The sequence below is a fragment of the Myotis nattereri genome (assembly GCF_964212035.1).
Source record: "Myotis nattereri genome assembly, chromosome: 3".
NCBI classification, from domain to species: Eukaryota; Metazoa; Chordata; class Mammalia; order Chiroptera; family Vespertilionidae; genus Myotis; species Myotis nattereri.
The window spans coordinates 188,012,794-188,036,118 of NC_138077.1; the positions used below are offsets into that span (position 1 = coordinate 188,012,794).

Consider the following 23,325-nt stretch of genomic DNA (forward strand, 5'->3'; position numbering starts at 1 on the left):
CGGGGCCGGGTAACTCAGCCGCGGGTCCCGGCGGCGGAGCCGGGTGCTGCTCGGCAGAGGCGGGCGAGCGCCTCCCCGGGGGCGTGGCCGGGCCCGGGCGGCCCGTCGGCCCAGCCGGTCTGAGCCCGGGACTCGCGTGGGGCGGCGGCGCGGCGGGCCATGCCGGGGCAGCCCCCGTCGCTTTGGGAGCTGGTGGAGGAGCACGTGCCGCTCCCGGAGCGGCCCGAAGTGAAGAGGATTCTGGGGGAGACGATGGTGGACCTGAGCCTGGAGCTGCGGGCAGAGGTGGGGCGAGTGGGAAGGTGGGCACACGCCTGGCCGGACCCCTGACTCGGATGATTTCCCATCTACTCTGGGTTCTGGCTCTGCCGGGTGACTCGAGGTCCTGTGGGACCTCCCCCCCCCCCCCCCCCCGTCTTGTTTGACTCCCTTCCTCCCCCGTCCCCGCCCCACCCCACCCCCTTCTCACCTCCCTCACTGCCTTCCCCGTCGCAAGGTGTCTCAGCTCCCCTTGCAGGTGGCGATGTTGCGGTCTCTGCTCCAAGAGGCGCGGTCCTCCCAAGCCCCCGGCTCCCGCCCCACCTCCGACCCCTCCTCCCTCCTGGCACCACCGCCCCTGCTGAGAGACCTCGTGCGCCGGGAGCTGCGGCAGCTGCTCCAGTGTCTCCGCCAGAAGGCCATCTATGAGGGCAGGTGGGAAGCTCACACCTGGGGTTGGGCCCGGTCCCCAGAACCCAGATGGGCTCGCTCTAACCCTGACAAGGGGCCGTGCTTCGGCTTCGGGACAGGTGGGAGAGCCTAGTAATCTGACCCACGGAGCTGATCACTTCGTTGCCTCCTCTGGCTCAGGCAGTGCAGAGTAGGGGTGCCTTTCCTGTGGTTCCCTGGAAGGAGACCCTGAGTGTTCTTCATGTGCACCTTCTGCAGGGACCAGACCCAAGCGTGGGTCCAGTATAGCCCCAGGGTGCTGCGCTTTGCCTTGGAGGAGCCCCGGTGTGATTTTCCAGCACAGGAGGCGTCCCAGAGGCCAGCTGGTGAACCCAGGTAAGTGGGGACAGGAGAGGAGGGAATCTGTTTCTGCTCGGCAGAGGGTCCCACCCGGCTCCATACAGGAGCTCCTGCTCTGAGGCTGGACACTTCTACAGCCACTGGTGATAGGCATGAGCACATGAGGGCGGCAGAGGCCCAGGAGACACCTGCCCAGCCTGGGGGCCCACAAGGCCTCCTGGAGAAGGTGACTGGTTTGACCTGGGTCTTGGATGAAAGAGAGAAGAGCAGATGAAAGAGAGAAGAGCTTTTCAGGAAGAGGGGACACTCTATGCAAACACGGGTGGGAGGAAAGGAGGCCGTGTCCAGGAATCACTTGTCCCTCAGGCTTACGGAACAGGAGGAGGGCTGGGAGGGAATGAGATAAATGAGCAGAGGCATGCTCATAAGAAATGAATGGCAGCAACTCGTTTAATTCTCACAACCCTGTGCCCTGTGAGGTAAGTGAGGGCCCCGTTTTGCAGATGAGGAAACGAAAGCTCAGAAAGAAGCATCCATTTGCCCAAGGGTGGCAGAGCCCATGTGCAAACCTAGATTCCAGAACTCCTCCTCCTCGGACTGTATCATATTGCTTTTATGAGAAAAGACACAGAGTCGTGTAAGAGCAGTGGCATTGTGTCCTGAAGGCCTCGGGCGAGGCCACACGGGGTGACACTGCCTTCATCTCCCAGCAGCAGTCACAGAGACCTCCGTCTCATCAAGGACCAGCTGGGCCTGTCCAACATTGACCGGGTTGCTAGACACCTGCGGTGAGGCCCCCGGGTGTGTAGTGGGGGTGGAGACAGGGAGGGGACTGGATAGATCTGGAAGTCCTGGGACTAGGAGAGAGGAGAGGAAGGCAGCATACCTGAGGGGCAGGGGGGACGGCCCACTAGAGTAAGGCTGAGAAATGGAGTGGGCAGGTTGCTGCCAGGAAGTAGCCAAGTAGGAATGCTAGCAGGGACCATGGCCCGAGGATTTTTACCTTGAGGTGAAGTGGGGGAAACCACAGAAGAGTTTAAACAGGGGAAGGGCTGTGATGTGGGGGAGAACAGAGGCAAGAGGTGTCGCAGGCCCGGGGCAGTGGTACAGAAGAAATGACAGTGTCTGTCCGGGTGGGCGCTGTGAGGTACGCAAGGAGAGGACACATTCTTCCCAGGAAGAGGCTTGGCAGGGGCTGGAGGGCCGTGCTGGGCAGCCCTGGGCAGCAGAGGGCAAGGTGGGCGGAGAAGGGAGGGCCTGGAGGGGCTTGTGGTGGGGCTGGAGGCTGGGGCTGTGTGGAGGGTTGCGCTGAGACCCGGTCCTGCGGCACTGGCTCCGGCTGCTGCACTCCCACGTGTCCCAGGGGCCTCCTGGAGGAGGAGTGTCACACCTTGGAGAGGGAGATCCCCGTCCTGCAGGTGAGCTGCAGCCCTGCCCCCCGCCCCCCAGCCTTTCTGCTGAGTGTAGACAACCACCTCTCACCTGGTGTCTGAGCCCGTGTACATGTGTGTCTGTGTGCGTACATGCATGCAAAGGCTGCGTGAGTCCTGTAGCCACTTCTCACGTGTGCTCTTCTTGTGTGCGTGAACCCAGAAGCCCGAGATTCAGGTTGAGCCCCTAAGTCCAAGGTCAGCACTTTTCAAACAACCGGCTGGATTTGCTCTCCAATCTTTGGCCTTTTTCCTAAGCCTGGGTCTGGTCCAACCACCCCCTTGTCAAGCTGGGCTTCTCAGGGGGGCGTGGGTAGTGTTCTCCTGGGGGCTGCCCTCAGGTGGTGGAGACGAGGTTGTGGTGTGGGCTGCTTCTGGGCCCTGCCAAGATCTTGCTTGGCCTCGGCCTCCTGCCCTGCCCTGTCCTACCCCTGCTGTGAAGCGGGGGCCCTGAGCCAGCTCTCCCTACAGCGCTGCCTGGAGGCGTGCACAGGGGCACGCCAGGCCTCTGAAGCAACCCTAGAGCCCACCCTGGCAGGTGAGGAGCCTGAGCAGGCCCCCGAGTCCCCAGCTTCCTCCCCACGCCCCACCTAGACACACCCAGAAGAGCTGGGTGCCGCGCCTCAGGCATCCCTCTCCCCCAGAGCTGCAGGAGCAGAAGGCGGCCATGCAACAGGAGCTGCAGGCACCTCTGCGGCCTTCCTGTGCCTCCCCCAGCCACAGGTACGCCAGAGCAGACGGACAGCCTCACAGGGTGGGCAAAGGGTCCGGCGATGGCCCTCTCACGGCTACTCCTTGTTCAGGCAGCAGCCCTTGGGGTCCTCCAGCCAGGGCCTCAGGTCCTTGCCTTGCCTCCGCGGAGCCGCTGGAGTTTGGGCAAGGCCTCTCCAGTGCCACCTACCTGCTCCTCCTCTGGAACGCAGGCCTCCAGGCCTGGCTGCCACCTGCCGCTGGGGACGGAAGCTCCAGTGCAGCCCCAGGAAAAGGCCAGCTTCCACCTCAGTGTCCAGTGCAGTGCCCCAGGCCCCGACCTGACCGCTGGCCACAAAGTAGGCTCTGGCTTCTGGACCTCGCCCCGCCTGCTACTGCCACCTCTCAGTTGCCATGGCCTCGTCTGCTTCAGATCTTGTCTTGGATAGGACCCCAAGGCTGTCCGTCTGTCTGACCCTCCTCCCACCCCCTTGCCAAGTCCCTGGTATCTGGTCCTGACCATCACGGCCTTTGGCCTCTCTCCTCCCAGGCTTTCACAGAGCCTGGGTGCAGACAGCGCCGAGGTCTCGTCCCAGCCCCAAGTCTTGTCTCCCTGCGGGACTCAGACAAAGCACAGTAGCAGCTCAGAGACAGGAATAGAAATTTCATTAAAATCTATGGACTTTAAAATCCTAGTGGTGCACGATGGACAGGGGTGGGTGGCGCACCGTTATTGCTACAGAGAATTAGAGGCGGCTCTTCCGGGGCTGTCGCTGCACAGAGGGACATGAGGATGGACACACGGACACTGCAGGGCTTGGGGAAAGGAGCTCCGGCTCCAGAGAGGGGATGGTGCACACGGGCTGGAGCCATTTGGCACGTGATCAAGGGCAGCCCGATCTGGGAAGACTGGGCCTTTAGCCTGGTGGCGGGAGGGCAAGGGGGTGTCATGTAGGGTCCCTTCCCCTGGGCTCTGAGCTTAAACCTCCTGCTGAGCAGCACTCCACCCCTGGCCCCCAGGAACTAGTGCTTTGGGCAGGCTGCTGAGTCACGGGCCTCTGCTCACGAGGCCTGGCAGCCAGGCTGCAATGAGGCTCGGGAACCCCAGAGCAGCTGAGTGAGGTGCAGGCCGGCCTGGAAGACAGATGGGGCCTGAGGCCTGGGGCAAGGGAGTGGCAACCACAGATAAGACAGTTTTTACAAAAATAATTACACAGACAAACAGGGCTGGGTGGCACAGCCTGACAAGTAACACTGCACAGCCCCTCTCCCCGCACTCTGCCCCCAGGTAGGAAGATCCAGATTTGCCCGGGCAGAGGCTGGGATCTGCTCTGAGGGCAGGAACACTGGCCAGGAGGCTGGTGGCCCAAGGACAGGGACAGGTCGGGGCCCACCCAGAGACTCAGCTCAGGGCAGAGTGTGGGGTCATCAGAGGCCACATAAAGCACGGCAGGCCTCTGGGGACCTGGCCCGAGAACCCCTTCAAAGTGCTTTAGCCCCCAACCAGCAACCCTGCCTTCTCCCTCTCCTGCTCCCCCAGCTTCCATCTTGGCATCCAAAGGACCTGTAAACACTGGGGACACGAGCACAGATGACCGCCCTAGCAGTGGTGGCCAAGGTGCCAGCAGCCGCCCTGCGCAGGGCATGGCGGGGCAGGCGGTGACACCTGTCCACTGCCTCCCCAGTCTCTGTGGCGGGAGCACAGGTGGGGCTGCGGCACTCCCAGCAGCTGTGCTCATATCCGGGAGTCCTGCAGGCGGCTTCCGTTACTGCCCACTAGGGGGATCTGGGCCTTGTCCGGGTGCAGTGGCTGGACCTCCAGCCCGTCTTCAGGGGAGGGCAGCATGATGGGGGCGTAGCGCCCAGTCCGGTGCTCCAGGAGGGCGGGGCCCCAGTCTCGACTTGGCTTTGTGGCATTTTTCAAACGCTAGGGGAGGGGAGGGGCGGGGCAAGGCATGTCAGAGGAGAGCCCTTAAGCCCCATTCATCCACCCCTTCCCAGTGCATCTGGCTCCCCCCTCACCTGGAAGAAGGTGTCCCCTTCTGTGCGGCAGAGCTGGAACAGTGCGTAGAGTGGGATGCAAATGACGGAGGACAGCGCCATGAGGAAGCCGATGGCCACTGCCCAGCCTGGATACTGGTAGTGGTTATAGGTGATTGGCCGGTACTGGATCACCGTGAAGATGAGAATGAACTGCAGAGAGTGGGGGGTGGGAGTGGGCATGAGCCTCACCCAGCCCCACCCAGGCCTCAGGCCTCCTATCAGCACCCCCTCCCTTCCTCTCCAGTTTCCCAAGATAAAAAGAGGCATTTGGGGGAGGGCAGGGCCAATGTCAACGTTTGGGTGGTGGAAGAAGCAGATGGAACCAGGGTCCAGGGCATGACAGGCATGTACGCACGATGGAAGGGGAGAGGTCTGGCTTCCCTGTAATTCCGGTCCAGCCAGGGAACCCGTAAGCTGCTGTCACCTTTGGAAGTCAGTTCTGCTCAAAGACTCGAAGCAGCTCCCTTCCTGGCCTTTAGGGCGTTTACTTCCTCACATCGAGACCTCAGCTTATCTTTCTGGCCACGTTCCCCTTGTCTGAATGTCTCGGCTATACCCGGCATTTCCCACCCTTTTCATTTACTCTGGAGAATCCTCCACCGCAGCTAAGCAAATTCCACCTCCTCCAAGAAGCCGCTCCATCCCAGGCCAGTGTGGCTCAGTTGGTTGGGCGTCTTCCCGTGCACCAGAAGGTTGCGGGTTCAATTCTGGGTCAGGGCACATACCCAGGTTGCTGGTTCGATCCCCGGTTGGGGCGCTTGCGGGAGGCAACCAATCCATGTTTCTCTCTCTCTTTCTCCTTTTCTCTCTCTAAAATCAAAAAAGCATATCCTTGGGTGAGGATTTTATAAATAAGTAAATAAATAAAATAAGTAGAAGCCTCTCCAGATTCCCCATCTTCTCCCCCGGAAAGGCAGTTCCCATCGGCTAAGCATATATTTAATGGTCCCCATGGACCTGGGAGCTCCTGAGATTGCATCAGCTCTGGCTCTCCAGTGCCCAGCACATGGCCTGGCACAATCTCATTTGCTGATTTGAACTGACCTGTGCAGGGAGGTGGGAGCATGAGGGAGAGGGAAGGCAGAGCCCGTGGCCTATGGACAGCCTGGGAGGCTCCAAAGGCTGGGATGACGCGTGTCTGGCTGGGGATGCTTCGGGAAGAGGCGAGATGAGACATAAAGCCTGGCTGCCACAGCAACAGAAAACCTAAAGCCGTGGTCGGCAAACTGCGGCTCGCGAGCCACATGCGGCTCTTTGGCCCCTTGAGTGTGGCTCTTCCACAAAATACCACGTGCGGGCGCGCACATACAGTGCGATTGAAACTTCGTGGCCCATGCGCAGAAGTCAGTATGGTGTCAGATGGGCACTCATTTATTTGGGTGATCACTTTGTAAAGTATATAAATATCGAATCACTATGTTGTACACATGAAACTAATATAATATTGTATGTCAACTATAATTAAAAAATAAAACTAAAGGAAGCAGAAAGATGATGGATGGGCCAATGGCCATGGGCACCCAGAGGGCCTGGGTGTATGTGTGCTGCTCCCCAGCAGGGCTCAGCATTCGCCTGAGCTCTCAACTGAGCCCTAAAGCTCAGTCTCCCCCAGCCTTCCCAGTGACCAAATCTGGAGGTCAAGACCCACATCCATTGTGAGGGCCCTTCCCGGGACACTGCACATAGTAGGAGCTTATAACAAGTTTCCTGAATGAACCTAGAACCTGATCTAGGTTGGACAAATCCCTTAACTGAGCTGACAAAAGGATGGAGTTTGTCAAAAATAGCTTTTCAGAAATGTATAAACAGTCCTGGCTAGTTTTTCTCAGTGGTTAAAGTGTCATCCCACAGACCAAAGGGTCTCGGGTTTGATTCTGGTCAAGAGCATGTACCTGGGTTGCAGGTTTGATCCCCGGGCAGGAGGCAACCAATCAATGTGTCTCTTTCACATCTATGTTTTTCTCTCTCCCTCCCTCCCTTCCACTCTTTCAATGGGAAAAAAAAAAAAAATCCTCAGGTGAGAATTAACAAAAGAAACAACAACAAAAAAGAAATGTAAAAACGTGTCCACAGGGCCTGGAGTCCTCACCGTATGTTTCTTCTTTTTAACATATTTTTATTGACTTTTAGAGAAGAAGGGAGAGGGAGAGCTAGAAACATCAATGAGGAGAGAGAATCATTGATCAGCTGCCTCCTGCACACCCCCACTGGGCATGTGCCCTTGACCGGAATCAAACCCGGGACCCCTCAGTCTGCAGGCTGATGCTCTATCCACTGAGCCAAACCGGCTAGAGCTACTCACCTTATATTTTAACTTCAGCCTGACTTTCTGTGCACAGAGAGGACGTTGCCCACTTTGCCTGGCTCAAAGATCCTAGACCCAGGCCGAGGCTGCCCCTATGGGTCCTTTCTGTGCCCACCTCCTTCCTGCCCCTGACCTGCCTAGGCTGGTGCTCCAGCTCTCTCCCCAGGGGGGCAGCCTCCTCGGAGCTGCGGGGGATGAGCTCCCCTCAGGCAGGGCCTGGGCCCCAGAGGGCACGGCGCTTGGCAGCAGTGCCTGCCGGCCTCTCACCACTTACAGGAGACTTCCGCTCCTCCTGTTTCAAAGCTGGGCCAGTGGCCAGAGCTGGTGCCTGTGCCAGGCTCAGGGAAAATCCCACACCCCATGTACTGGGGCCTCAGCCCTCAGGGGCCTTTTGTTCAGAAACATGAGCCAAAGTGAAAACACGATGCCGAGCTCCCTGTGGCACAGAGGAGTCGGGTGTGACAGGGGCACGGCTCTGGACACTGCCCTCGCCACTGGGCTGACCCCTCTGTCACTCAGAGATGGCCCTGCCTCTTCTCTGTGGAGTGACCATTACACTATCAACCCCCTTGCTCCCACTTCCCACCCTGAGCACAAAGCAGCAAAATCTAAAGGCAGTAATAACTCCTCCCGGTGGGGTGTGTGGGGTGGTGCTGGCCCAGCACGCGGACTCCAGACTGGACTGCCTGCTTAGGATAGTGGCACCGCCTCTTATTGGCTGAGTAACCTTGGGTCAGCTACTTAACATCTCCATGCCTCAGTTTCCTCATCTGACAAGTGGGGATCATAAAGATACCTCGGAGAGTTGTAGTTCATCCTATATAATAAAAGCCTAATATGCTAAGTGTCCGATCATCCGGTTGTCTGTTCAACCAATCAAAGTGTAATATGCTAAGACCACTCAACTGCTTGCTATGATGTGCACTGACCACCAGGGGGCAGATGCTCCCACTGGTAGGTTAGCTTCCTGCTGGGGTCCGGCTGATGGGGACTGAGCGAGATGGGCTGGACACGCCCTGGAGCCCTCCTTCGGTCCCTCCCCAGCTGGCGAACCTCCCACATCCCTCCCTGGCCCTGATTGTGCACCGGTGGGGTCCCTCAGCCTGGCCTGCGCCCTCTCGCAATCCAGGACCCCTCAGGGGATGTCGGAGAGCCGGTTTTGGCCCGATCCCGCAGGCAGGCCGAGGGACCCCACTGGTGCACAAATTCGTGCACCAGGCCTCTAGTGAGTTAATATATTAACTGTGTAGAAAGTGTTGGGAGTTCTTGCCACCAACTCAGCTCCCAGATGGGTTTCCCAGGTACTGGGTATTGGTGGAAACCAAGGCCTCCCTCTCCCAAGTCAGCCCACCGCAGTGCCTGAGAGGTTTATAGGCTGCCCCTGATCCTGAGCTGACAGCTGACTCGGGCGCAGCCTGCTTCCGGGACACTCATGCATTCACACCACGGACCCCGGACACCTTGAGCACCTGGGCTGTGATGGGTTGGAGGCAGATGCTCAGTGCGGCTGACAGAGGCTGCCACCAATATCAATAATGGCTCCTGAGGCCCCTCTGGGGACCCAGGGAGGGAGGGCTGATTCAGCTGCTGCCGGACTGCTGTCCCCTTCCACTCAGATTCAGGGTTCTGTGCTCCCTTCCGAACTCAAGGCCAGGGCCAGGGTGGTTCTGAGCTCCGCACGCCTGTCTGACTCTATGTAACCTCCTTAGACTACAATGGCCAGAGTGTGGAGCCCTCATGGGAGCGCTGGTTCCCACGAGGACACTTGCCAAGAGGCAGCAGGATAAGGGAGAGGTCAGCCCAGGAACTTACGAAGATAATGGCTGGAGAGACGAAGCGCCAGCAGATCTGGAAGAAGAAGGGCGGTGGGAACCCCAGCATCATCTTGATGTCCTGAAAGTAGTTCTCGTGCCCTGGAGAGAGGGGCGTCAGTGGCCAGGCAGGACGGCGTGGGCAGCCCGGGGCTGGGGCTCGGGAGGCCGTGGAAGGTTGGGCACTTACCGTAGATGTACATGATGGACACACACATGATGCAGGAGATGACGACCAAGGAGAAGCTGGCCGCATAGTTGTCCATTAGCAGCAGCCAGTAGATGCCTGCCTGCGGGCCAGCGGGCAGCCGAGTCAGGGTCTGTGGCTGGGTTCCCAGACCCGGTATCCCCTGGAACCCTGGCAACACCAGCCCAGCCTCCCCCTCACTTCTTACTTGGCTGGTGAGGGGGATGCCCAGCAGGAAGCCAGCCACGGCCACGCCCAAGGTCACATAGGTCTTTTTCTGCAGGATCCACTCGTTCCCCACCTCATCCACAATGGCTGTCACCAGCGTCTCTAGGAGGCAGAACTGTAGGGACGGCCATCAGAGCAGGGGCCCGAGCTCCGCGCCTTCCCCCCTTCCCAATCCGGCCCACCTACCTGCGTGCCCAGCCCCAGCAAGATGAGCATGAAGAAGAAGAGCAGGGACCAGAGCGGGGAGATGGGCAGCAGTGTGAGGGCCTCTGGGTAGGCCACGAAGGCCAAGCCAGGGCCGTGGTCTGCCACGCGGGACACGTCCACACCCAGGTGATTGGCCATGAAGCCCAGGATGGAGAAGATGACAAAGCCAGCATAGACGCTGGTGGCACAGTTAGTGATGCTGATGATGACGCTATCCCTGGTGGGAGGAAAACAGGCCAATTCAGGGCATACGGCTTGCTCCCCTCTGCCCGATTGGGGCCAGAAGAGGACTTAGAGACGGCAACTTCTAGGGATGGAGGTGTCCCCAACCTCTTTTCTGGTCTGCTCTGGACCTTGTTAAGTGGGCCTGAGGCTCCTGAGTCCTCACAGGTCCCTGGGACATCACTGTCCCCACCCCTCTTCTCTCTCCTGTCAAGGTTCTCTCTCCGTTCTCCGATGGCTTGATCCAGACCCAGCGTTCCCAGGACCTCCAGGCCATGAGTGGGAGGGAGGGCCCTGGGGGCCAGGAGGCTGTGCTGGATCTGGTGGGCCTGGGGGAGCCGGGGTCAGGCCGCGGAGAGGGCAGGGAATGGGCCCAGGGCTGGCAGGAGTCTCACCGGTAGCAGTTGTTGTGGAACTTGTTGTAGGAAGCCATGGTGATGAGGCCTCCCCACGCGCAGCCCAGGGAGTAGAAGATCTGGGAGGCAGCGTCCCCCCACACCTGTGAAAAGGGAGCTGTGGTCAGAGGCAGGCGCCTCTCTGCCCCTCCCCGTCCCTTCCAGGTGGCCCGCTACAGCCCACCTTGGCCTCCAGAATCTTGTCCCACTGTGGGGTCAGGTAGTACATGATGCCTGTGAAGGCTCCTTCCAGGGTCACGCCGCGGACGAACAGGATGGTGAGCACCACGTAGGGAAATGTGGCCGTGAAGTACACCACCTGCGCAAGACAGGCCGCTGCGCTCCTCTGGGCTCTTCCCGCCGTGCCCGCCCCCCACCCCCCCCAACCACCACTCATCCCTCCCATGGCCCTTCATCACCCCCCTGCACGCACGCACACACACACACACACACACACACAGCCAGGCAGGGGAGGCAGGGCCTTCCTGGGGGCACAGACCTGAGACCCTGGCAGGGGAGGCACTTACTTTCCCTGAAGACTTGACCCCTCGGATGAGGCAGAGGAACACGACCACCCAGGAGACACAGAGGCAGCCGAGGAGGGGCAGCCTCACCTCCCCAAAGTTCCCGATGTCGTCGGACAGCTTCAGCACGTAGAGCCTGGGGAAGGGGAGACTCTGCATTGAGCAGCAGCCCCAAGGCCCAGCAGCACATTCCCGAGGCCCAGGCCCCGCCTGGCAGCTCCCGTCTTTCTCACAAGGTGCTAGGAGCCCACTCGTGAGACAGGAGCCACCGTGGGGGCCCAGCTCCCTGCCTGCTGTCCCAGGGAGTCCACTGCTTGCAGCCTCTCCCAGGACCCCCAAAGGCCCCTAGAAGCCACGCTCCAGGCCTGGGCCAGATCTCCTCAGCCCCTGGGGTGTGGAGGTCTCTCTGTCCCCACTCAGGCCCACCCCAGGTCCTTGTTTGTACATTTCTCCCTTCAGAATGTCCTCTCCTCCAAACTAGATACATCCTAGCAGGCGTCACCTCCTCCAGGAAGCCTTCTGTGATCTCTTCATGTACATTAGTCTCCTCCATCTCTGATGAGCCGAGGGAGGCAGCCGAATGCTGAGTAGGCTGCAGGCTCAGGAGCACACAGGCCCGATGCCACGCCTGCATATGCATGGGTCTCTGTGGCCTCTATGCCACGCTAGCGGGTGCTCTTTCCATCACCTGGACATTTGTTTGTCAGGCCCTGTGCTAGGGGCTGGGCATACAGACCTGGATCAGGCATGTGGGCACCGCCAGGAGGGGTGTCTCAACCCTACGGGGAGGAACACGCTGAAGGCTTCTCAGAAGAGGTGAGGTTTGAGCTAAGGCTTGAGGAATGGGGAGGAGGTGGGTGAAGAGAAGTGGAAGTGCGTGCCAGGCTGAGGAAAGAGCACATGGCAAGACGGGGGGTCCTGAAACAGCACGGCCCAGCTTGGGCCTGTCGGTAGAGAAGGCGAAGACACCAGAGCATATGGAGCCATGAAGTCAGGGCTAAGTTTGAATTTTATCCTGAGGGCAATGGGAGCCTCTGACAGGTGTTTGTAAGAGCACTCCAAGAGTCTCTTCTTGGTTTAAAACCTTGCAGCAGCTTCCATCTCTGGCCATGGAAAAGCTAAAGTCCTTCCAGGGCTTATGAGGCCCTAAGTCAGTGGTTCTCAACCTTGCTAATGCTGCGACCCTTTAATACAGTTCCTCATGTCGTGGTGACCCCCGACCATAAAATTATTTTCGTTGCTACTTCATAACTGTAATGTTGCTACTGTTATGAATCGTCATGTAAATATCTGATATGCAGGATGTATTTAGGCGACCCCTGTGAAAGGGTAGTTCGACCCCCAAAGGGGTCGCGACCCACAGGTTGAAAACCGCTGCCCTAAGTGATCTATTGTCCCCTATCTGCCATCTTTCCGTTCTCCTCATTTGCTCTCCACCTTGCTCACTGCTCCAGCTGCATTGGGCTCCTTGTTCCTTAACCATGCTAGGCACGCCCCCACCTCAGGACCTTTGCACATACTGTTGCTTCTGTCTGAAATGCTCTTTTCCCAATATCCATATGTACACATAGGTATGTGGCCTGTGCAGTGACACAGGACCCTATGTTTTAAAAGGCCTAGTGCTTAGTTTAATGTTCTACCATTGCCATCTTGAAATTCTTAATACATTTGAACGAGCCTCATATTTTCATTTTGCACTGGGCCCACAAATTATGCAGCTGGGTTTGTCAACATGGCTCCCTCCTTTCTCACTTCCTTTGGGTCTTTACTCAGGGGCCCTCTTTGCCAAGCGGCCTTTTCTAGCTACCCTGCTTAAAATTGCAGCCCTGGCCCCAGCCCCGCACTCCTTACCCACTTCTTTGCTATAATTTCCTCTGCAGCACATGTCTCCTTCCGTTATACTATAAAGTTTGCCTATTTATTTTGTTTGTCATCTTCCCTCTTTGAAGGCAGGGGTTTTTGACTGTTTTGTTCACTGATGTATCCCCCAGTGCTTAGCACAGTGTCTGGCACAGAGCAGTGCTCAATACATATTTGCTGAATGTATCAATGGATGAACATTGTGGTAAAAGAATTGGGAGGTAAAAAGGGAAAACCTGGAGGAAAACCTGGACAACTGTGGTTGGTACAATTGTCCAGGCTACAAATGATGAGCAAGAGACAAGCTCTTGAGCCTCAGTTTCCTCATATGTACAATGGGTATATTAACACCAACCCAGAATAATTTGTAGATAAATTTAGGTAAATACAGGCTCCCTTCTTTCCCCTCTTACAGTTAGGACCTCTCAACTTAGCTCATTCTTAGCTATTTTCACCCCCCATCCCAACCCCCAGACTAGTTCTCAAACCTCATGACATTTTTAATGCCTTTTGATGAGATGTTACTCTGTACCTCATGGGACAATGTTGCCAGACCTGAGATTTGGTATTTGCTTGGCGAGTCTTCCTGTTGGACTTGTAAGCACCTTGACCTTCCTCTCTCCCTCAAATCTTCCCCCAGGTCGCCCTTTCACACAGTGACCTGCAGAGGGCGCTGTCCAAACACTTCCCTCTCCTGCCCAAGGCCTGCCACTGCCATGGTTCATTCAAGAGGCATCAGAGCCAGGCCTGGGGATAGGCCCTCTCCAGGCTCTTTGTTGATGGAGGAACCTAAGACATAGGATGGGAGAAGTTGAGGAGCTGTGGGACCACCAAGGAGGGGCTCCTGGTCCCCTCCAGCAGTGTTTGCCAACCACTTTTCCTTTGTGGCACATGCCATGGTAGAAAAAAATATTTTTGGCTCATTGGGGTAGACAGACAAAGAAATTCAAACCTGAAGTCAACTGGACTGGGGACCCCGGGCTGCCCAGGCCGGGCCTGACGGAGGGCACATCGATGTTGAAAAGCTCTGCCCACCAGAATAGCCAGAGGGTCCCGCAGCTAGTACGGAGTCACCTCACTCCAAACACCAGCATCCAAAGTAAAGAAATCATTTCTTGTTCAAGAGACTTTTAACCTTAATTATATATGTTAAACTGACAGTGTGATATACTATTTTTTTATTGCAATATTAGAGACTAAAGAGTTTAGAAGGCTAACCTGGGAGCCAAATAACGAATTCACCCTTTATTTTTATGGCACCATTTTGAGTTTTTGGTTTGGTTTTGATTTTGGACCATGTGCTTTTGAAATTAAATGTTTAACCTAAAAACTCTGGGAACCCAACATATTTACCAGTTGGTTCTTGACGCAGTTCATCTCTGGACTAATTCTGCATTAGTTTTAAATTTCCCAAACCACATGGTAAATGCCTGAGAATAGGACAAACTTGTCTATTTCCCCCCTGCCCCCCTGTCTATTTCTTTGCATCTCCAGCAGTGGCAATCATTGTGCCTACTGTTCTTAGTGATTTTTGCTGCATCGTCTCATTTCATCTTTTTAAAAAATATATATTTCTTTATTGATTTCAGAGAGGAAGGAAGAGGGAGAGAGAGAAACATCAATGATGAGAGAGGATCGTTGATCGACTGCCTCCTGCATGCCCCCTACTGGGGATGGAGGCCGCAACCCGGGCATGTGCCCTTGGCCAGAATCGAGCCTGGGACCCTTCAGTCTGCAGGCCGACGTTCTATCCACTGAACCAAACCAGCTAGGGCATCTCTCATTTCATCTTTATAACAATAAGGTGGGTGCTGTAAGCATCCCCATTTAATAGAGGAACAGCTAAGACTTAGAGAGGCTTGATGACTTCCCAAAGCCACACAGCTGGTAAATGGCAGAGCCAGGATTTGAATGAGGTCTGTGTGACGCCAGAGTCGCCATGAAGACACTGGGAGAGGGGTGCTGGGATCCGAGTCCCACTGGGTGTCGGGTGCTGTGCTGGGTACCAACAGAGGTTGCAGGGTGAGGGGGCCTGGTCTCAGCTTAGGGCTATGAGCAGGAATCAGACCAGCACGCAGAGGACTGCAAAACAAGACTAAATAGTAGGTGGGAGAGGGAGGACTGTGGGCCAGAAGGGTGAGCAAGAGGCTGACAAGGGCTCAGAAATCTGCCCTCAGGGCTTCTCTCACTTTAGAGAAGCTGTTTAATCTTTCTTTTGATTTGCTTTCCTCATTTGTAAAATCGGAATATTTTATAACATCTGCGCAAGCTAGCTAATAAGGTTGTGAGGGGCTCCAATGAGATCACGCAGCTTTCCAAGGGGGTGTTGGAGGGTGTGGACCAAGAACACCTGCCGGGTAGCGTTGGCCTAATTACCATCAGGCGCCAGGCACAGAGGAGCCAGATGGGACCCGGAGCATTTTCCTGATGCAGCAGTGCTGCCTAGTTCCTTAGCCTCTGAATGCTGGTCTCAGAACCGGAAAAACAGGGATGATAGTATTATCTGAGATAATAAGCCTGGCACACAGTAGGTGCCCAAGAAATAGGGGTGCTCACTTCTCTCTTCCTTTAGAAGCCAGCCTGGGCAGCCCTCTCAAGGGTCACTTTCCCAGGTTCTCCAGGAGGGGGCATCGGGAAGCCATCCTGCTGGCAGGGACTCCAGCCTGGTACCGCAGCTCCCTGGGCAGGCCTGGCTCCAGCCCTGGCTGAGAAGTAGAGTTCAACTGCCCCCCCCCCCCCCAACCAGTTTTCTTCGTCCCCTCTGATTGCACTGGATAAATTCCCCAGAGCTTTGCCCTGGGTGGCCCCACCGGGCTGGGAATCCCTGGCAGGCCGCCCTATGGCAAGCTCTCCTGGAACACCTGGGGGATGTGGGTGGGGCTTTGTGCATCTGGGAGCTTCTAGAGAGATTCACCCCCAAGGCTAGGACAAGTCGCCCCATCCACACCATGTCTAAAATGCAGAACACAGAAGTGGGTACTTATTTGCCTGGTTCTCCCACCAGATGTGAACTCCATGAGGCAGTGTCTGTGTGACTCCCCTCCCAGTGCAGGGCCCGGGACCTTGCCAGGTGCTCAAGAAATGGTCTGTCCAGTGACTGACGGAGTCTCCCCTGTTGTCTACACAGTGACCCCTGAACCCCCAAGGGTAGTGAACCTCTTGGCCCTCTTTGAATGTCTACAGCCCAGCATGGGAAGCTGGGCCTGGGGAGTGTGAGCTCGGGGACTGGGCTTAGAGGATGTGGATCTACTAAGACTTCGAGTATCACTGGGGTCCTGGCCATCTCTCCGATGGCTCTCGTGACCTAGAGGAGAAAGCCTCAAACCCTTAGCCTGGCCAGGGAAGCTCTGCACCATGTGATGCCCGCTGGCTTCTTCTGTCTCAATACTCAGTGTCCCACCTGCCCCATTTGTCACCTCTCTGCCTCTGCTTACCTGCTCGTTTCTCCCAACCCCTTCTCTCCCTCTTCTGAGAAGCCTTCTTAGCCACATCGTCTTGCCTCCATCCCCTTAGGACTGACCGCGACCTTGTGGTGCCCCCACCGCAGCCCTGCACATTCCTGCACAAAGCACCTGCTCGCGGTGTATTTGCTACCTGTCTCCTCACTGGACGGCGAACTTCTCAGGGCAGGAGCCCTAGGCCATTCACACCGCATGGGCACACAGGGCCTGGCAGGCTATGTGGTGACTGTTTGTAGAGTGAATGAGCGAGGCTTACCCATCAACACCCAAAGCCTTCTGCCAACAGGTTCTCCAGCTTGACATAGAGAATTTCCTCCGGGATGTTCTTACAGCCACCATTGGGACAAGGTGTTCCAGCAGCTCTGAGACTCTGGTCTCCATTACCACAGAGCACAGTGGGACCTGTCTTTCCTAAGCACAGCTTTAGGGTGACAGCCCCAGGCTCAGGAGACTGCCATGGCTCCTTGTGTTCTGCGGCATTAAATCTAAGCTTAATTCTCACAGGTTCTCCAAGAAGGCCGGTGTGCCCTCCTAGGCCACCTCACGGCCATGTGTTCCCCACATACTTGTTACTGTCATCAGAACAGGTTCCCCTCAGGCTCAAGGCCAGCCGTTGCCCACCTGGGCCCCAGGGCCTTTGCTCGAACTGTCCTCCTTACCAGGAAGCCATCCCCCTTTTCCCTGACTCTCCTGACTGCTACCTCATAAGGACTCCACAACTCAACATCCCGTCTCCCAATGTTCTCTGGTGCGTCAGCCTCTTCGGAACAGGCCGTGAACTCCTTGCACCTCTTCATGCATCTCTGCCTCACTCGGTGCCCAGCAGAGGGCTGACCGTGCGGCAGGCACCCTACCGACGCTGCGGACGGTTGCCTGATGGTGAGAGGGAGGGCCGAGGGTTGGCACCAGGTGTCCCTGCAGCCCAGGTCCAAGGGGGGCCTCACCTCCAATACTCCTCGCTGGGGCTGGTCCTCTGGAGGGTGCGGTTGAGCAGGTGGGAAAGGTTGCTGGGCAGGGCGGCAGGCTGGGAGCCATTGGTGAGGTTGGAGGCGTCCAGCACGCCGGCGCAGTCGGGGGAGTTCCAGGGGTTATTGCAGTAGGTCCAGGGCAGCACGTTTGTCATGGACGAGAAGAAGTAGTAGAAGGCGATGCAGATGACCACATTGTAGTAGATGCCGATGTACGTAGACACCACCATCATGCCGTAGCCCACACCTGGGGGAGGGCGGGAGAGCAGCAGCCTCACACATCAGCGGGAGGAGGCCAGGTTCATTTTAAAGGGCCGAAGGGGCAGGCTTTCATGGAAGGCCACAGAAGGGACAGGTCAGGGCCTTGGCAAGGGCAAGCTGGGGGGGTGAAGGGGTTTTGTGTATACACGTAAGTAGGAGGGAAGGGTGGAGGCCAAGCAAACATGGATCCCAGCGTGTGTCCATGGCCTTGTCATTGATGTGAGGCATGGGGTCAGCATGAGGGCTCCACGGGGGTTGGCAGTGTTTGTACAGATGGGTGAGGCTGCACAGCCCCCATAGGCCCGTGTGTGTGTGTGTGTGTGTGTGTGTGTGTGTGTACCCAGCCCAGGCCTCACCTTTGAACATGGGGCTGATCCTCCAGACCCCCAAGCAGCCCTGACTTGCAAACTGGCCGAAGGAGAGCTCCATGAAGAACAGAGGGATCCCGCAGAATATCAGCATGATGAAGTAGGGAAACATGAAGGCGCCTGGCAGGCAGGGAGAGGGCGGCTCAGGGCAGGCTGGGGGGATCCCTCCCTCTTCCTGCTGGGAACCCAACAGCCAAACCTCTGTAATTGGCTAGGACCCAAGGAGGGTGTGCCTCGCACTGAGCAGGAGCCGGGGTCTGAGGCTACGACCCATGGCCTGTCTTTGATCTTGTCAGAGGCTCCCAGAAATTCTGCTCTGAGCAGAACCCAAGCCCCAGGGCACCATGGTGAGGTGGGATTGGATGGCTTAGCCAAGCAATTTCATAAACATTCGTTGCTGGGATCCTCAAATGTCCCTGATCTATTTGGGGGAGTGGGGGCGGCTATTGAAACACGGGATAGAAGACAGGGAACCTCGGGAGGTTGGGGTGCTTTCCTCCACCTCTCTTCACCTCGAGGGAGCAGGCTGGCAGGGCAGGCCCAGAAGGCAGACTGCCAGGGTCGGGGTGGTCTGGGCCTTAGGTAAAGGGCATCAAAGCCAGAGATGGGGCCGAAGGAGATCAGGGTTGGAGGCCAGCCTGTGGGGAGTGAGGTCTGTACCAGGGGGGGCTGGCCTGGGCCCTGGTGAGTGGGCGCTATCCAAGTGGGTGGTCCCTGCCCTGTGCCCACTGGGTACCTCCCCCGTTGCGATAGCAGAGGTATGGGAAGCGCCAGACATTGCCCAGGCCCACGGCATAGCCCACGCTCGTCAGTACAAACTCGATCTGGTTGCCCCAGTTGCCCCTTTTGAGGTTCTGCTCCCTCTTGGTGGCCTCGCTGGGCACAGCACCATTCTGTAGGGACAGGAAAGAAGTTACCATCAGCAAGGCATTTGCTTCCATGCCTGGTCCTCTGCTCCTCCCCCAACGGGGACACCATGGACCCTCCGAGCTCCCGCCCCCCACACTGGGCTTCGTCTCTGCTGGCAGGAGCCACAGCAGACCTGGCAGAAGCGAGAGCAGGGAGGAGCAGCTGCCAGAGGGCGCCAAGTGGGGCTTCCCTCCCGAGCCCCCGAGCACCCACTCCAGGGCACCATCCCACCTGAGGAGCTGCTGCCAATGACTGCCAGGTGAGACACTGAGAGCAGCTAGGGCAGGGAGCACCCCAGCCCCGGCCCCTCAAGCGTTCCCTTTGCTCCCTGGGTGAGGACCTGGGAACAGCTGAGCTTCATACCAAGCAGCCAAGTCAGGCTGGGCACAAAGGGGCCTGTGTCCAGACGGCCCCCCCACCCGCCGCCACCACATTGCCAGGCTGAGCACGCTGCCCATGACAGGCGGCCGCAGAGGATGGGATGCTGGACCCCTCCCCCAGCTGAAGTCTTTCCGGGGGGCACTGGGTGGGCTGTGGGGCAGGGAAAGGGGGAAGCAACTGAGCTGGGCCAGAACTGGGAAGGGCATCCTGGGACTCAGGATGGGGGAGCCCAGTGGAGCCATCTTGATTGCCCAGGGCTGGGGAGGGGGCCCTGGGGAAGCTGACCTGAGCTGGGTGGTGCCGGCCAGGGGCTGGGGGAGGAGACCAGAGTTGTAGGCACCACACCAGACGTGGAGGACACTCTGCTAGGGGAAACAGAGGGCATGACTCCAGGAAGGGGTCTCTGAGCTGAGAGGGGCCCTGCCGAAGAGGGGCCTGGTCAGGAGGGGCCGAGGAGGGGATTTGCCCCAAGACAACGCCAGACCTGCCTGGGGAGCTGCAGGCCCGGCTGGGAGGCCGCGCTGACGGCAGCGCCTTTGGGACCCGGGTTGGAAGTGGCTGCGAGTCCCTTTCTAAGGGGGAATGTGCTCTTTCCCAGCCATGCCCCTTCCACCTCCCAGGTGAGCGGGAACCCCAGCCACCCTGAGCCGCAGCCTCGGGGCTCCGAGGGGTCTCACTAAGAGACTTAGGGACCCCATGTGTCACCAGAAAAGCACAGAGACACCTCGTAGAGATGGGCTCTTCTCCGGAGAGACACAGACAGGAGTCCCTGGAGAGCACCCAGGACCAGAGACAGAGCGGCTCGGCCTCTGAGGGAGAACAGGCAGTGACGCTGACCCTCGGCCTGAAAGGGACGCATTCAAGGACAACCGTCCGTTAGCCAGTAAACAAAGAGGCCGGTGCTGGGAAATGCTGGCGGACCCTGACACTGACTGACAATGCAGAGGGAGGAAGGGCTCCAGGGACTGGGCCTTCGGGACAGGCACTGGGAAGGCAGACCCAGGGGCCCCACGCCCAGCGGATGCCCTGGCTGCGCACCCCTTGCTCCCGCACCCCTTGCTCCGACCGTGGGCACATGGGGTCCCTCTGGGCTTGCACACCATGGACACCCTTGTGGAGCAAGTGTCTTGCAGACCTAATGCAGCACTGTCCCCAGCAGACGCTGGCCTGCACACCCCTTGGGAGTTTTGGGGCACAGCCCGAGGAGCTGTGGGGTCTCCTTCAAGAAGCACCCAGAGCAACTTCTGTCAGCCTGCGTTCATTCATTTATTGATTCATTCGTGCAACCACGGAGATTTACTGACACCTGCCGTGTGCCAGGCCCTGCACCAGGCACGAGGCATCAAACAATAAGCAGACACCCCACTCACTCATTGCCAGAATCTAGTGAGGAGTCAGCCATCGACGACATAAATAAACCACGTTTTACATGCAACTGCAACCTGACCACCAAGGGGCATTTCTCAAGTCGCAGGAGCGTGAAGGAGGACCGGGGTGGGGGTGCGGTCAGGGAAGGCCACCCGAGGCAGAGGCTTGCAGGCCAGTTTGGCTGTGGGAGACGGTGGCTCACAGCCCAAGTGTGCCCTCTGTGACAGGCCCCACAGAATCCTGCCCAAGCCTGTCACCACCTCCCAGAGCCTCCTTTGGGACAGGCCTAGCAATACCGCAGGGTCAAGGGGCATTTTTTCAGGGGGTGTGAAGCCTGCTTGGGGTAGTTCATTCATGTCCTAACAAATCTCAGCCAAATAGGCTCCTATACATTGACCTACAGTAGCAGTTCCATTCTGTCCGAGGCTCGTTTACTTAGGGGCACAATGGGGGATTGTGGCAGCTGCAGAGTAAGTGGGTGGGGTCCCAGGGTAGCGGTTACGGCTGTAAAAGAGACAACCGAGTGTCCAGGATGGCCTCATGGGCAAGGCGAGGGTAAGGCCCCCGGCAGACACCAAGGTCCCTAAGGCGTGCGGTTTGAGGCCTCTCTCCTGGCTCCAGCCCCCACAACCAAGTGCTGCAGGAACAGACTTAGATCTCTGCGGTCTGCTCCCTCCCTGGCATGGATGGAGCCGGGAGGGTGGTGATGCTCCCAGCCACGCGCCACAGGCAGCCGCTTGACTGAGCCCTGGAGAGCCAGCGTGCTCCGTTAATGAGCAGCACATAACGGATCATGCGCTAACCAGGCTGCCACACCGGGTGGCCGGAGCCCCCAGGACTGGGGCCTGGAGCGAGGGGAGGGGGGGAGGGGAGGTTGGAGGGGAGGAGCTGGGGCTTGCACGCTGGTGGGAAGTTACCCACAGCATTAGGGGTCAGCTGTGCAGAAGGAGCTGGAGGTCAGGGAAATGACACACCGCAGGTGGTGCCAGCAGCTCCCAGCAGAGGCAGCACCCATGTCCCACGGGGGCGGGGGGCGTTCCCTGGCCCTGGAGCTCGGCACTGTGCCCCCCCCCCCCCACCCGTGGGAGCCTTGCCCACAGCCAGGCCTCTGGCTTCAGTTCCAGCACAAGCCCCTGGAGTGGTCGGGGGTCTTGGCGGGTGACGGCTCAGTCCTCAGTGGGGGACACAGCTAGCCTGCCCTTGTCCAAGAACGCGGAGGAGGAGACCTCTGAATCGCACTGGGTGGGGATAGGTGGTTCCCGGAAGTCTGGTTCCCTTCCTTCTCCAGCCCCCCTCTGGGGACTTCCTGCTACTTCCTTCCTGGGCAGTGAGGTCCCTGGCTGGGGAGCCTTTTTCAAGGCCACATGGTTTTTTGTGCCTTGTATGATCTTCCCTAAACTAAGCTTCTCACTTTTTGGATCTGCTGGGTGGACGGCTGTATCACTGATATTATTATTATTATTTTTTAAATATATTTTTATTGATTTTAGAGAAGAAGGGAGAGGGAGAGAGCGATAGAAACATCAATGATGAGAGAAAATCATTGATCAGCTGCCTCCTGCATATCCCCCACCGGGGATCGAGCCCGCAACCCAGGCATGTGCCCTTGACCGGAATCGAACCTGGGACCCTTCAGTCTGCAGGCCGATGCTCAAACCAGCCAGGGCCACTGATATTATTAATAACTGGCACTGCCGTGGTCCCCCACCCTGAAGTTGCCCACGAAAGAACCCCTTTGTGCTCACGGTGTGACCCAGACTGATGGCCCGGCTGCCTGACCTAGCTCAGCCCCACCAACTGGCCGGGCTCCAGGCCTCTCCTGCCCGTCACCGTCTCCCACTGTCTGTCCCTCACTGCTCTCCCTTCCTCACACCTTGGAAGTGAATTAAACCATAGTGGCCTGGGGCCCTTCTGGGCAGCCCCTCCTCCCCAGACTCCCTGGACAGCCCCCTACCATCCTCCCCAACCCCCCCACATTGGCCTGGTGGGTGGTCTCCAGGATGGGGACTACCCTGCCTTGTAGGCGGGCTCCCCCAGGCCAGGCAGGAGGCAGGCTTTGGAGCTCTCTTTCTAACGTGACCGTCAGATGCCCCCTCCCCATAGAAACCGGCATTGAGGCAGCAGTGTCCTCCCTGCACAGGACTGGTGACCTACCTTGGGTTAACAGCCCCCCACCCCCAGCAGTCACTTACGTAAGTCCTTCACATAGCCCTCTGCCTGGCTTACTCCCTGCTCTAGATGAGCCTCTGGGATTAAGGCTGTTCAGCTTTGAGGGCAGAATCCGGGTCTCCCACTGTGCCCTGGGCTCGGCAGGGCCCGACCCTGCACTGGGGGCTAGAACCTGGCGTTCTGAAGCCGGCTCCCCCAGTGACCCTGGGCAGGGCCGCTCCACGCTCAGCATCTCAGCAGCCTTACCTATGAAATCACAGGACAGACTAGACAACCTCAGCAGACCGAGCACTGGGTAGTTCTGCCTTGCCTGGAATTTTGCTATTTCTGACTCTCTCCTGTGTTTTCCATCAGTTCCCACTAGCTTTCTAGACTTAAAAAAATGTTATTGCTTTTCTTTCAGATTACAAAAGCATTATAAGCTTAACACACACACACACACACACACACACACACACAATTAGAAACTACAGGAAAGTGTGAAAGAGGAAACAAAGCTACAAAGGCTGCCCGCAGAGGTGACCACCCCA

The 23,325-nt window shown here is 57.9% G+C and overlaps 2 protein-coding genes across 15 annotated transcripts in view; one reads left to right on the top strand and one right to left on the bottom strand.

Annotated features, from left to right (window-relative positions):
* Positions 1–93: 93 nt before the first annotated feature.
* CCDC24 (coiled-coil domain containing 24) lies at positions 94–3,814 on the top strand. Of its 13 annotated transcripts, none has more exons than XM_081088328.1 (8): positions 94–285; positions 497–693; positions 928–1,044; positions 1,719–1,796; positions 2,372–2,426; positions 2,910–2,976; positions 3,083–3,161; positions 3,242–3,814. In XM_081088328.1, exons 1-8 carry the CDS (start codon positions 160–162, stop codon positions 3,471–3,473), a joined length of 951 nt encoding a protein of 316 aa, XP_080944454.1. In that variant the 5' UTR covers positions 94–159; the 3' UTR covers positions 3,474–3,814. The 13 variants fall into 13 exon arrangements, with proteins under 13 accessions (XP_080944454.1, XP_080944445.1, XP_080944455.1 ...); XM_081088319.1 differs by having other exon boundaries at positions 3,246–3,814; XM_081088329.1 differs by having other exon boundaries at positions 1,722–1,796.
* The window catches only part of SLC6A9 (solute carrier family 6 member 9), a 35,193-nt gene continuing 15,640 nt past the window's right edge, over positions 3,773–23,325 (bottom strand). For both annotated transcript variants that reach the window (XM_081088318.1, XM_081088317.1), the window contains 12 exons: positions 18,705–18,861; positions 17,957–18,088; positions 17,316–17,586; positions 11,054–11,186; positions 10,711–10,845; positions 10,527–10,630; positions 9,889–10,126; positions 9,683–9,817; positions 9,478–9,577; positions 9,289–9,389; positions 5,151–5,321; positions 3,773–5,055 (listed from right to left, as the gene is read on the bottom strand). In XM_081088318.1, coding sequence (XP_080944444.1) covers positions 4,864–5,055; positions 5,151–5,321; positions 9,289–9,389; positions 9,478–9,577; positions 9,683–9,817; positions 9,889–10,126; positions 10,527–10,630; positions 10,711–10,845; positions 11,054–11,186; positions 17,316–17,586; positions 17,957–18,088; positions 18,705–18,861 — 1,869 coding nt within the window. In that variant the 3' untranslated portion in view covers positions 3,773–4,863. The remainder of the gene's footprint in view (positions 5,056–5,150; positions 5,322–9,288; positions 9,390–9,477; positions 9,578–9,682; positions 9,818–9,888; positions 10,127–10,526; positions 10,631–10,710; positions 10,846–11,053; positions 11,187–17,315; positions 17,587–17,956; positions 18,089–18,704; positions 18,862–23,325) is intronic.